The sequence below is a fragment of the Hydra vulgaris genome, chromosome 12, assembly GCF_038396675.1.
Source record: "Hydra vulgaris chromosome 12, alternate assembly HydraT2T_AEP".
NCBI classification, from domain to species: Eukaryota; Metazoa; Cnidaria; class Hydrozoa; order Anthoathecata; family Hydridae; genus Hydra; species Hydra vulgaris.
Genome location: NC_088931.1, coordinates 43642079 through 43657580, shown reverse-complemented (window position 1 = coordinate 43657580; position 15502 = coordinate 43642079). Strand labels below are relative to the sequence as shown.

Sequence of the window (15502 nt, the reverse complement as noted above, 5' to 3'; positions counted from 1 at the left end):
TTTTTAAAAACTAAAAAAATTCATTAATTTTCATGGGTTTTTCTTTAAAATTCATTAATTTTTATACGGTGCACCAACTGCACCTCTATCTCATAGGGCCTGTTTTTGCCGAAAACATTTCAATTTTTTCAAGATTTTGATAAATGATTTTACGTACATAGATTTGTGTTTAGATTTTTATGAAGAAGCTCAGTCACGCTTAGAAAAAGCAGCAGATACTTCAAATATTGAAACTGACACCGAAAAGAAAAAGGGACAAAGCGATAGTAAATTTTACTAAAATTAGTTTTTAATAAATAAAAAATTTTGCAATAAAGAATGCAAAAATCATGCACTTTTTTTGTTTAAAAAGTAAAGTTTATATTAAAGGAGAAAGACGGCAATGACATTCTGTGAAAGTGATGAAGATATTGTGGTTGGTGATGAAGAACTATATGGAAGACATTATTTTGATAGTTCAAATAGTTAAAGAACATCTAACGTGATTCTAAATATAGCAGGTTAACTATTTTTGTAAAAGTAAAATAATGGTTTGTTAAAATAAACATTAGGGTGTGTCATACTTTTTTTTTTTTTGAATTTTACTTTGCATAGTTTAAAAAAGGGTGAGGTATAATATTAAAAGTTCAGAACCGTTAAAAAAAAAAAAAAAAAAAAAGTTTTAGCTACCAGGGAGTCAGTGAGACTATTTCACCAAAAGCCCGGGGGGGAGGGGGAGGTAAAAACTTAAAAAATGGAAGTATTAAAAAAAAAAAACTTACAAAACGTAAAAAAACGCCATCTCTTTTTTTAAAAAAAAAAAATATTTTTGTAAAAACAAATAGAGAGGTTTGCCCCCTCCCACTGCCTACCACTGAAACTGTAAAATTAGGTTGTTTTGGAACTAAAAATAAAACTTTTATATAGATCCACACAACATTTACTGGCATTTATTAAAATAAAGTACAATAAAGATTAATTCTTAAACATTGTCAAGCCAATAAGGTTTTGTTTAGATAGATTACGTGACATCAACTTCTGTGATAACTCTAGTCCTTTAATCCAACCATCTCTTCTATCTTCTGTAAAAACATTTTCGCATGCCTGGGTAACTTTTTTTACACATCTTTCGACAGCTTGAGTGTGGCAACACCAGTTTGGTACAATCATTGGTTTGAATAAATACTCTTTGATATCTTTAGTTGTCATGCAACAAGTCAAAGGTGGTTCAAAAGCTTCATTCCAATCAATAAGATCCTTGAGACAAGTTGCCTTAGTATTGATATCTGGTGTCCTTCTTGGTCTAACAGATAGATCTCCTAGTTGTTCATTTTCATCACCTTCTCCTCTTATTTCTAGAATTTTGAGTACACTGAAACTTCTTTCCTCTTTATTTTCAGAACAAAGCATAGTTTGAAGAATAGATTCAGAGAAGGCATACCAAGCAGATTGCTTAATAGTTGGAATGACAATATTCTGAATATCGAGTGACTGGTGTTGAAGCAACTTAAGCTGGTAAAGAACATGTTTTGGTCCTTCTGTCCAACTATGTTTAACTTTGATGTTAAACCAGACAGGAAAGTACACTCCCACAATGAACTTGACTAGTTTAAGAAGTTTTTGGGCTGCATCGCCTTGAAGACCATGATGAGATACCCAAATTCTACATATTCTATTGGCTGTTGTTAGCCATCTGGCCATGTTAACAGGGCCAATTTCAAGAAGTCCTAGTTGCTGAGGAACATGACCACTGCGTATAGCGTTAACTATTTGATAGCCGTAATACTGATCTGTAGAAAGGTCTTTAACCACATCATTACTTAAGTTAATTAGAGGCTCACCAGTTTCAACTTTACTAAAAAAAGGGTTAATTTCAAGATTGGTTGCTTCATCAAGTAAGCTTCCAATGGGTCCACTCCATTTTTTACCACTTTTAGATTCTCCATCTAACAATTTAATTAGGCGTTTGAGTGGTAATTCATTGGTGTGTAGAGCACATACAATCCAATTTAACTTTCGCCCTAATTTTAGCTCCATAAAGTGCATTACTCCTCCATCACAACCAGTGTTTACATTGGTAGAGTCTCCACCAATTGCTTTTAAGTGTACATTAATGTTCCTCATTGCAGTATACTCAATAATCTTATCTGCTATAATTTCAGCGTGGTTCTTTTTTGCTTCTTTAGCTGGAGCGAAATGAAATAAATACTTACCATCACCAGAACAAATAGTGTAATGTTCTTCTTTAACTTTAGCCGGATACTGTCTGTCTGATCCATCTACAGTTAAAAATACTTTAGTAAGATCTTTTCGTCCATCAAAAAATATGCAGTCAATAATCTCTTTATTGCAATAATCATCAAACTGAATAGCAACTTCATTCATTACTTTATCCCTAGCTCTCCGAACTTTACTGTGATCTATTATTAATCTAGTGTCACTTTGGGATACAAGTCCTCCATCTACCCATGCTGCAGTAGCTATGACTGCAGTTGCTCTTAAACCAACACCATATCGAATACTGGCTAATGCAATATTAGAGATATCTTCATAATTTCTAGATTTTTTTAAATATTTTGTACAAGACTTTTGAATAGAAAAAATCTCATTTTCCTCAGATTCAAACTCTTTATAATTATCATGTTCGTTATCTTGTTCATTTTGAGTATTATTTTCTTCTTGTGTTGTGTGTTTTTTTTCTCTCGTTTGTTTTTCTTCTTCTCTTCTTCGTTTGCAACTTTGTACTTTTTTGAACCTTTTGGACTCCATCAAATCAGCAGGTCCAAGTTGATATGAACTAAAAGATCCAATCTTTTCTCGTTGGGCTAAAAAAAAGGTAGCAACATTTTGCTTACAACTAGACAAATTAAAATAAAATTTTCTTTTTAAAATAATCAAAGAGATAAGTAAAATATTATTAAATTTGATTTTCAGCTTTACTAACACTTTTATAATGATTGTCGTATGGTCACTCATACCTTTTATATAAACCAGTTCAATAATTGGTATTTTTATCTCCCTAGGACAGATACAGGTAATGTGGGCACCAAATTTACAGTCAGGAGGACAGCATTGCTCAGAACAAAGAACTATTTTACAGTTACACGCCACCAAGTCAAACAGTTTGTCAATAATGAAATTAAACTTTTGTTTTATAACTTTACTTGCTTTGTTTTGAGAAATTAGACTAGCTTTGTTCCATGCGTCTATAAGTCTTGTTACCAAATTATGCTTTAAACAAGTTACGGGAGGCACAAATAAAACACTGGCCATTTGCCATTTTTCTGAAAGTTTATTATAAATATCCTGGATCAACTCAGAATTGCTATAGTTTCTTCTGTTTAGTTTACTTGTTTCTCTTAAAAAAATACCATATCTGAGGACATCTCTCATTGTTGGCAGTTCAGCTGTTGGCAACTCTTTTCCAGATCCCAAATATTGACGTAGACAAGAACCATTTTTCCATCTTGTTCCAGTAGCCATTTTAATTTTAATATTATTTTTTATCTAAAAACTTTTAAAATTAGAAAGACATAAATATATATTATAAATATATAAATATATATATATAAATATATATATATATATATATATATATATATATATATATATATATATATATATATATATATATATATATATATATATATATATATGTAAATATATATGTAAATATATATATATATGTAAATATATATATATATTTACATATATATATATATTTACATATATATATATATATATATATATATATATATATATATATTTATATATATATATATATATATATATATATATATATATATATATATAATTTGCATAACAAATATTAAAGCAAAATACTTTTGAATAAAGTTTTGTGTGTAGCCATTCATCAAATAGAATGTATAAGTTAAATACATACAAAACTTTGCAAAAATACTAATTTTTAAGTATTTTGTAAACCAAAATTTCTGAAACAGTATAACTATTAAATAAATTTTGTTTATCCTGCTCTAATTTCTTTTGATAAGGTTGTTGTAAAGCAGATATAATACTAAAATATTGAAATTAACCCTGAAAATATGAAAATATCAAAAATTTACAATTTTTGGCAATTTTCAAGGCAGTTCCCTGGTAGCTTAAACTCATTTAAATTCAAATTTTTTGATAGTTCTGAATTTAATATGTTAAACCTCACCCTTTTCTTAAAAATGCCACTGATAAGTATGAATTTTTAAATTTTGACCATAGTATGACACACCCTAATAAACATGCTTATTTTTTTACTGAATTATAGATGTTTTTAAATCGATATCAACCCGCCATTTACACAGTGAAATAGCAAGCTTTTCAGTTGCTGAAAATAACATTGACTTCTCGAAAGAAACTAATCTATCTCAAGGGAAAATGATGTTTTCTTCAAATATATTGGTAAAAAAAAGTCCTAATGTTGCTTTTGTTTAAATTTTAATTAAAATCTGTGTGTGTGTGCAGTAAAAAAATTAATAGAAATATTTTATAAATATATGTTTGTTGACAAGTTTAAATAAAAATCACTACAGAATGTTTAAAAATTTTGTTTAAATTGTTTAATTTTTGTATGTATAATTTATGTATACCTTGGTAGATTTAAATTGTGTTTTGTATAAAGAGGATAGCAGAGAAAGACATTTGTCTTGCCAGGGTAAATTAAGTTTTTAAGAATGTACATTTTACGTGTTAATCAAAGTTTTATTTATTTTTTCCATTTAGGTAATTTTTTATGGTTAATTTTTTACAAAATATTTTACATAAATAATAATAATATTATTTATTTCAATACATTTTTTTTTTAAGATATTCAAAAAGTTGCGTTGAGTTGGATGGCAAAAATAGATAAGCAATATCACAATGTCTAAGCAGAAAAATGCATAACCACCTTTTTGAACAGGTATCATCAGGCCTTTTTTTTTAGGTTGGCTAATGAATTTACATAACAACCGTCTAAATAAGATGTTTCAAAACAATCAAGAAAAAACTTTTGAATTGAATGAGGATTTAGAGCCTTGCATTTTACAATATCTACCAAAACCTCTTTTACTAAAATAAACCCTTTGTCTTGAATGAAATAAACTCTGTCTCGTAGATTAAATGTATACTTTTATTTACCACTTGGACAGAAATTTCTTTTCCATTCCTTTCTCTAAAAAAAATATTCAACTTTTTTCTCTCATCTAGTTGATTCACTATTATATTACTATAGGCAACAGTCTGATGCGATTTTCGCACCATTTTTTTAATTCAACCCAAAAAGTTTTCAAAAGGAAAAGCTGATAGATTATCAAGACTCTCCCTAAAGTTAACACAATCATCAGCTAAATGAATCATGCTATGAACATTGTATGCTACAAAGATCTCCCCATACAAAATTTGCACTCCTCTAACAAACCATATAAGCAACTGTTTAGCATATGCCACTAACAATTCATTTTTCACCATTTTATCAGAAAGCAGTATGTGCATAGCAATTGAAAAAGAAATAAATAAGTCATAGTTAGTTTTATTTATTTTTCCTTTTTTAAACAACAGGTCCAGCATAAAGCAGAAAGAATCGAAACTCTGTTGCTTTTCCATTTCTCAAGTTCATTTAAAAAGCGTGGTCTATGTTGAAAATTGGATGGTGTATAACTTCGCAAATTTATGAGTTCATTTGAATTACTGTCTTTAACAGATTGCCTTATTCTAATACATTGGGGACTTTTGCACCAGTTTATTAGAAGTTTTTTAACTACCCCAAGACACATAAGGTGCATATAGTTCAATGGGAATCCAGTTACCATTGGGAAACTTAACTGAACGGAGAAAGCGGAGAAAGACTCTCAAGTTAGTGACCTTCTTCTTTATACAAATTATTTTTAAAAGCCATGTCAGTACGAAGTATAGCAGTTGTTTCCAATAATCTTACACCATGTTTTTGTGCCAACTGCCATACATCTTTCACAGCTATGGTAGCCACTATGCCCTATAATGCATTTAACAAATGCTCTTGCAGGCGTATCACAAACAAGAGCTTTAATAGTCACCTGCAGCTGTTTATACCCATTAGTTTGCAATTTTTTGATTTTAAGAATAAAATCTTCAAAGTACTTACCCAAACTGTTTGGTTTTCCCTGACCATACCAAATTGCAACAGCATATGATCCTTTTCTGTTAGTTGTAATTAGTATCGGCCAAATGGAAGTCTTTTTACTATTATACATAGGTGCACCATCAATACTTACAATTAGATCAAGCTTTCCCTTATTTCCAACTGTTGATATATAATAATCAATTGCACTTTCAACTCCAAGATATATATAATCACCTCCACGGAAAATTTTTTGAAGAGATTTTTGTAATGTCTACCTGCATTTTGGTATAGATGGAGTAAATTTATTGAAGTGAAACCAAAGTGCATTTAAAGCATCATTTTTCATACAGTATTTTGATGACCACTCATATAAAAAATCTTTTGTTGAAGTTAGAGTATCAATACTACAGTATAAACTATTTTCAACTGCAATGTTGTCAACATCACCATAATCAGATTCAACTTTACTTAAACAAAATTTATTTTCAGGCGAAGTGATTGAAAACATCAATATATCGCTGTGCACATCTTCAGAAACAAAAATCTTTTGAGTGTCTGAATCTAGATAAACGCAATTCCCTCTACCAATAATATTGCACTCTTCAAGAAGATATTTTATTCTTTTTTCAGCATCTCGTTTTTCTTTCATAAATTCTCTCATGTATAGGCTTCTGTCACATTTAGGCATTAATATTTTTATTTTATTACATCATAAAAGAAAAAAAATAAACGAATTATTATTCTTATACAAAAAAAACCAATTTCAATTGCATTTTGTACTATATGATTTAAGTTTGCAGTCAGAATTTATCAGGCAAATACTTGCAATCATAAACATTACTCATTTGCTATGATAATAGTAATGTTATTATAATAAGCATTAATAAGCCAAATTGCTGCTAAGCTGTGACTTTTTCATGTTAAATTGGTAAAATATTTATATTTTGAAGTTCTATTATGCTCAAATAGTTATAGAACTACCCTAATTTCATTAGGATAATCTTTATTCAAGAACTGAAAATATAATTACTTAATAAAATATATGTTTTTCAATAAAGTTTATATTCATTTCATACCGTTATATAATTAAAATTTGAACAAACTTTGTATTGCCACCAAAAATAACAAAAAAAATCCCAGCAGAACATGCTGTTTGCTCAGCAAATTACTGTTAGTAAACGGCTCAATAAATTTGTGTTTTGATAAAATGATGATAAAATAGCATCTGCAGAATGGTTTTGTGGCTTTATAACAACAGATTTGTCAGTCAGAAAACCTGAGAGCACATCTTTGTCTTGAGCAACAACTCAAATGTTAACACATTCTTTGAAAAGCTAACAAGCATTTACAATATGTATAGATTTCCATTACACATAACTTTCAATACAGATGAAACAGGATGCTCTACCTTTTTAATTCCTCCAAAGCTTATATATACAAAGAGCTAAAAATAAATAATACAGGTCACATCAGAAGAACGAGGTACGTTCGTGACTAATCTTTTTTTTATTGTTATTGTTAAGCATTATTATTATCTCTATAATTGACGTTATTATTTTTATTATTGCTACTGTTGCAAATTACTAATGTTATTATTATAATTATAATTATTATTGTTATTACTACTGTTATTATTACAACTATTACTACTTTATTATCATTATTAATTTTATTATTATTATTAATTTACTATTAAGTTTATATACTTTTACAAATTTACGGTTAATATTTGTAGGTCGTCACGTTTTTGTCAGTTACATAACTGTTTGTGACTGATCCTAGCTTTGTATTAATTTTATTTTATAAAGTGAAATAAATGATTGATTGATTATTAATGCAGGAAGTAGTACAATACCTCCCGTGATAATTTCCCGTGAAATAATTCTGTCCTAATAATATTAGATAGTTATTCCTCCCATGTTGATCTTCGTGTAATAGAATTGGCCAAACAACATTTTTCTAAAAACAACTAACTTTCCGCCATATTGTAGCCAAAGATTACAGCCTTTTGATGTTACAGTTTGTAGGCCATTTAAAACGAGATACAAAATAGCTATTAATGAATCAATGCTCTTAAATCATGGAAAAACTGTCAGCATTTACAGGTTGCGCAGTTTGCTAGAAATGCTTATTTAGAGACTTTTAGCATGAATAATATTACAAATGGGTTTATCAAGACTAGCATTTTCCTTTTAAATTTCAAAATATTTTCTGATGATAATTTTCTCACATCTTACGCGACTGATAGACCTGAGTCAGTTCTTTTAGATGATGCTACTCCACAAAATTTAAGACCCTCAACACCAGGACTCCAGCACTGCCTAAATTGATACTTCAGATGCTTCTAAAAACTCAAATGTTAAATCTTTAATATAGCTATTTACATTACAGAAATAAATCGTTAGTCCTAAAATTGTAAGGCCTTTTTTAAAATTAGGACTTAGAAAGAATTTAAAAACTAAGAATCGTAAAATAGCCTCAGCTATAATCACAGATACTCCAGAAAAAATAAAATCGTAGAGAAAGAAGCATAAAAACCCTAAAATAAGTGTTATTTAGAAGATTAAAACAAACATAAAAACACAAAAAAACAGTCCATTGATCCCATTGATTCTAGTGGTACTATATAATTGCATGATGATGCAAACTCAGATATTGAGTAACATTTTTAGCCAGAACTAAAAAAACAGAATATTTGTTAAGAGGACGATAAAAATCATTGTATTGTATGTTGTGGACAATATGCTAAGATCAACGAAGAATGGTACCAGTACAAGATATGTGAATGGTACCAGTACAAGATATGTGAATGGTACCAGTACAAGATATGTGAATGGTACCAGTACAAGATATGTGAATCTTGTGGCTTCAAAGGTGCGATTAACTTCTTTTGCCAAAAATAATTCTGGTCCTTTTTTTTAGTTTTTGATATTGACTAATTTATGTGTGGATATTTATTTATTTTATTTATTTGAATTTTCATGCTATATTTTTCCATACAAGGTATTTATCCAAAGATGTTGTTGGCTTAGCATAGGAACAGCCACAAATAGTTATTAAGACTAATCCAAAGTAGCGTCCGTTATTGACCAACATTTTTGCGTACAGAAGTACTTACTCAAGCCCTGAGTTGGCAGTGGCAGGATTTGAACCCGTATTGTTCAACTGTCCGGGTTTTAACTTTTCGTTTGACGCTCTAACCAACTGAGTTATCCAGCCACTTTATCGATCATAACCAAGTTGTAAATCTTTTTAAAACCGAGAAACTCCGCTCTCTTGAAGTAACGCTAACTGGAAGGGTGCAAAGCAATTGCCAAAATACATTTAATTAAAGGGAAGACATTACCATCAGATTGCTTGTATGTTTCAAGCGCACAGTTAGGTAGGTTTTGTTTCTTTTTTATTGCGTCTTTCCATTTCAGCTCCCGAAATTCAAACTCTGAAAAAACTTTCATTATTTTAACATTCTCATCAATAGCATTTATGTTGGGCAATCCTATCAAAAAAAGTCAGTGCTATAGTTATCAATCCTGTTAATTCTGCCTTTGTTATATTTAATAAACTCCTAAATATTGCAATATTTAGCTCTAACGAGTTCGAGGTTTTATGAGAAAATCAGAACTGTAAATCTAGAAGTATACTATCAAGATCAATGGCATTGAGGTTTGGGCAATTAGTTTGTATTCCTGTAATTCGTGGAATCCTGATTTCTGATCCTAAGTCTTTAATGCAATTTTAAATGTAACACTGAACTTTCTTCATTTTTCGTCTTTTATTTAATATCTTTAATGTATGTTTAAGAATAGTTTTTGCATATTCCTTATCTATTTTTTTAAAAAAGTCTTACTTAAAGAGATTGTGGCATCTAACACATTGGCCAATAAAGTGTTACTAAAAATAAGGGCTGAGACATTAAATTTTTATTAATACGTCCTTTGTTTAAGAGTCCCGTTCTTTCTACTGACATATCAAATCAAGAGTTTCTACTATATTTATCAAATAAGATCAAAAATTAACACAGAATCATGTTGCTCAATCTATCTTGTATCTAGCTTGTAAGCAAAAAGTATTTTTTATATTTGAGTAGATTACGCTTTTGTGAAGCTTTAAAAAAATGATATTACTTTTTTCATTGTTCCAATTGTATTTCTTACAGCTTGCACAATCGAACATTTGGAAATTGATAAGTTTAAAACATGGTTAAAACATGGACTTTCTATTGCGTTTGTTAGGATTTTCTGTAATTTTGTAACTGTTTTGTTGTTTTTACCTAACATAACGCATTTTACAAAACCAATAAAACCTTCTCGGATTTCACAGTTATTAACATCAATATATCTAACTACGACTATCATTTGAGACTATGACTGGTATCTGTTGTTTCCTTATATATAAAGCTATAAAATTTACCTATAAAAATTCTTGTTTTAATTAAGTTATGAATTTGTTCAGTACATAGTTCAATTATTTCATTTTGAATACTTTTACGTATGTACGTTGCTTTAGAATTATAGTTTTTAAATGGCTTTTTAAAATATTGTTCCCAGCGCTCTCACAAAATTAAAGCAACTCACTAAAATTGGCATCATTAATTACTAAATTAATAATTTTCCTTCGTTAATCGGTCTTAATTTTCCTTCAATAACTAAATTACGTACATCTGTAGACAGACATTCATATGTTCTGATGAAATCTGATGCTGCCAACATAGCGAATTTGTGATACGCATCGCAATCATGTAACTATAAATTTCCATCCTTACCGAACAGCTTTGTTTTAGCTTTGAAACTAGTTTTCCTTCAATTTTTGCAACAACAAAAAAAGCAGTGCTTACAAAAAATTCAATGGCATTCTGAAATCATCATAAAAATTTATGTGCATGTTTTTCGGAAAAAAGCAATTAACGTTCTTACCCTTCTTTGAATGAACAGAATAAGGATATTTGTAATGTGAACTTGGAAACCAATTGCATTATAATATTTGGTGTTTATCTTGTTTAGTTACCTGACGTGTCAAAAATGTTTCAAAGTCTCCAGGTAAACAATTACATCTGTTGTCGCGGATAATGAATCTTCTTTATTAATTTCACAGACTCTATTATTTCTAAAATTTACAGTTTCCATACCAAGTTCAGGATCAGGAGGAAAAAGTTTCATTGTAATTATTTTAATTTCATTGTAATTATTTTAATTTCATTGTAATTATTTTAATTTCATTGTAATTATTTTAATTTCATTGTAATTATTTTAATTTCATTGTAATTATTTCAATTTCATTGCAATTATTTTAATTTCATTGTAATTATTTTAATTTCATTGTAATTATTTCAATTTCATTACCCTGGTAGTCATTGCAACTAATAAAATATCATTTAAAATAGCAATAACTTGTTTGTTTTCTAAATAAGAAACTAAATCATAGGAAAATAATTTTGCTACTTTTATATATTTTCTTCATATCCAATATAAAAAAAAGGTGATATGACTATAAATACTTTTTTATCCACTTTTTAAACACCAAAACGGCATCGCCAAAATAAATTATGCTATAAATTAAAATTAAAAAATTAAATTTACATTAAAATGAAATCTATAAGTTTTTTAAAAACTTTTTAGAAACAGTTTTTGACTGTTTGGAAATTTTTAAAATCAGAAAAATAAAAAGCGGAGTAATTTATTTAACTAATTAAATTTATTTAAGTAATTTATTATTATTTAACTATATAATAGAATGCATTAACTTTGATGACATTAAAATATAAATTATGTAATGAATAATATTATTTTGGTAATAACAAAATAAAGTAAGTAATATTCAGGTGTTGAATAATAATTTAAATAGCGTATTAATATAGAGAAAAGTTGTCCATTCTTAAGTTTTGTAAATAGTTTTGTAATAATTTGTAGATGTTTGTGTCATCTGTAGAGATTTTTTCGAACATTTTAATAATTTTAAATTTTAACAAAGAATTCAGAAAACATTTTCAGTTACACATCACTTTGCAATGACATCGCAAATGGAGGAAGCAAATGGAGGAAGCAAGGAAATGGAGGAAGCAAGGAAATGGAGGAAGCAAGGAAATGGAGGAAGCAAGGAAATGGAGGAAGCAAATGGAGGAAGCAAATGGAGGAAGCAAATGGAGGACGCAAATGGAGGAAGCAAATGGAGGAAGCAAATGGAGGAAGCAAGGAAATGGAGGAAGCAAATGGAGGAAGCAAATGGAGGAAGCAAATGGAGGACGCAAATGGAGGACGCAAATGGAGGAAGCAAGGAAATGGAGGAAGCAAGGAAATGGAGGAAGCAAGGAAATGGAGGAAGCAAGGAAATGGAGGAAGCAAGGAAATGGAGGAAGCAAGGAAATGGAGGAAGCAAGGAAATGGAGGAAGCAAGGAAATGGAGGAAGCAAGGAAATGGAGGAAGCAAGGAAATGGAGGAAGCAAGGAAATGGAGGAAGCAAGGAAATGGAGGAAGCAAATGGAGGAAGCAAATGGAGGACGCAAATGGAGGACGCAAATGGAGGAAGCAAATGGAGGAAGCAAATGGAGGAAGGAAATGGAGGACGCAAATGGAGGAAGCAAATGGAGGAAGGAAATGGAGGAAGCAAGGAAATGGAGGAAGCAAGGAAATGGAGGAAGCAAGGAAATGGAGGACGCAAATGGAGCAAGGAAATGGAGGAAGGATTTTCTTATCGATGAAAAGATCATAAATAGATAAAAGAGCAAAAGAAAAACAAATAAAAAATTGTTTAGAATAGAAAATTTGAAAAATAAAATAAAATTAATAAAGTGAAAACAATTACAGGAGCGGATCCAGGCTGTAGCAAGTGTAGCAATTGCTACAGCCAACTCAGTTTTTTTTTTTTTTTTTCTTTTTTACATTTTGGAGCTTATCAACTTAAATTGAACTGGGAGTTAAAAAAAATGGCAAATCGACTGTAGCAACTGTAGCAAAAGTCAATCTGTCATATTTTGAAACAACTCTATACACACCCCCGATAATTCATTATATATTGAGGCTATTTAACTGCAATCTTTTTATTAACGAGGAGGTCTTACGTAGTGACTAAAAGTCATCAAGCAAGAACCTGTTGCAAAAAAAAAAAAGTGTAGCAAATACAGACATTCTGTTAAATATCAACTCTCCGTTTATAAAACTTTTTAAAATAAAATGGATAGCAATCATTAAATGAAAAGGTTTTTAGTCTATTATGAAAATGGTAAAATTTGTTTATGTTTATGAAAAATGGTGAAATGTGTTTATTGCTGCTCTACGAGTTATTTATCATTGAAGTCAAACGATTTAAAAACGTTTTAAAAATTTTATAGATTTCCCAGAGACAAAGAGTAGAAAACACGTTGGATAGAATGTTTACCTAATGCAAGTTTTAAAACACTTTCTTATATGATCTGATTGACATCAAAACTTCAAAAAGGTTAAACTAAAATAACATTTTGCACAGTTTTCCTCTTAGATTTTTTCAGTTTATTCTAAAATTGCAATGAACTTTCTACTACTTTTTTTAATTTGGAAATTTCTACTAGGAACTATTATTCTCTGTGACAAGGTGTATGTTACAATATGTTATTGTATCAGGAAGTTGCTGTTTTTGGAAAACAAATGGTATAAATTCTCTTTCGAAAAGTGTTTAAGATGTTATGATGACTCGTAATACAAATTATATGTTTGATGGCCCTAAATTTCTTTTGAAAATAGCAAACCAAAGGCAGTTATATGTGATAAAGATTTAACTCTAACATTTTGTGAAAAACCTTGGTTAACTACAGATAGAACTCTTTTGTTGTTTGACTTTTGTCCACGTTATCAAAAACATACAAAATAATGGACTCAGAAAGCAAAACGTTTTTTTCTGATAACACTTGCAATTTTCTTCTTAAGTTTCATTTAATTCACCCTAAAACTTCTACTATCTCAAATTTTAACAAGACTGATGATTTTATTAAACTTGCTGTCACATAATGGAAAACTTTTAATCTAAAACGTGTGGGCATATATTTTAAGTTTAAGAATGATCAAAAATCTTCCTCAGAGATCTAAATGATAAACAAAGAAAGGTTGTTTGGGATTTTTGCGATACAGCACTATGTATAAAAAAAAAATCAGAAAATAGGCATAAAATATCAACACATATCACAAGGCATTTCATAAATTATACACGTGAAGAAATAGTATAGCTGATTAAAACGCTATTAAGAGAAACATTTTTGTTACAAGTATATTATGTTAGGAAAATTTGTTACAGAACTACTTGAAACAGAATTTAGAAATTTAAGAAAAGTATCTTTAGATATATTTTTTAGTTGTTCTTCGAAACCAAGAAAGTCTCTTGTTTATATTAAAATGTATTTTGAAATTATGATTTGCTTAACAAATATTAAATTTTGACCAGTATTTTATTTTTTAAAGTTTTGTCAATATCCTAAATCATATGAAATAGATGGATTGAAAAGTCCTTTAGACAATACTGTTCAATGGTTTTTCTTCAATTTGATTAAAGATAAAGTTTTTTTGACTTCCATATTTAATACTTTTATGCTTCAACGCATTACTTAATTGAAATTGGCGCTATCATTACAATATACTTTTCTATATTAATTTATAAAAAGCCACTAAAAACTTTCTACACCAAAATCAAAAAACTATGTTGTTTTAAACAAAGAACTACCATATTAAGTTTGTCTTTTTAGGTTGACATTCATTAGGTTGACATTCATTGACACTTTTGTTTTTATTATTTGCTGAGATTTGTTAATTGTATCGTTATTAATTGTAATATGCATGAAGTTTGCTGTTTTTAAATTTTAAAAGCATTTCTTATATATTTACAGCAATATATTTTTATTGAAAAAGTTTAGTTACTTAAGTTCCATATTTTATTTGATTTGAAACCTGTTTCTTTTTTTCATTATTTGACAAAAAAGTTTATTGTAATGAAGTAATGAAGTTTATTATTAAAAATATGAAAACATTTATAAATTGTTTTTATAAATTTATATACATCATTACAGTATCTATTTTAATTTTCAGATATTTTATAAAGTACGCCATTAAATAAAGCATAATATGTTTTAAAACAAACTTTATTAAATAAAAAAATTGAATTTTAAACAAATTTAGATTATATTTGTCGTTTTCATTTTCAAAGATCAACCTCTAATTTTTTTGCAGACCAAAACATTTTAACAAGCACAAATATTTTGTTGATATATAGATAAATTTATATGATAATGTTTTGTGTATTATTTGGCATAAATACATTGACTGGCAATAGGAATACCAAGAACTAAATGTAAATACATTGACTAAGGATAAGAGTTCGGTCAGGGTTTTAGTCATGATTAAAGGTCATAAAAGACAAGTAAACTATCATTTCGTTAAAAAGTATTCAGTTTAACTAAATGGTTTTAACGTCGC

General features: G+C 28.8%; 1 protein-coding gene across 1 annotated transcript; it reads right to left on the bottom strand.

The window, feature by feature from the left end:
* Positions 1-529: 529 nt before the first annotated feature.
* Positions 530-3496, bottom strand: LOC136088758 (uncharacterized). Its single transcript, XM_065813377.1, has 2 exons — positions 2958-3496; positions 530-2804 (listed from the first exon to the last, which is right to left on the bottom strand). The coding sequence occupies exons 1-2, from the start codon at positions 3460-3462 to the stop codon at positions 955-957; spliced, it is 2355 nt and encodes a 784-aa protein (XP_065669449.1). The 5' UTR covers positions 3463-3496; the 3' UTR covers positions 530-954.
* Positions 3497-15502: the final 12006 nt, after the last annotated feature.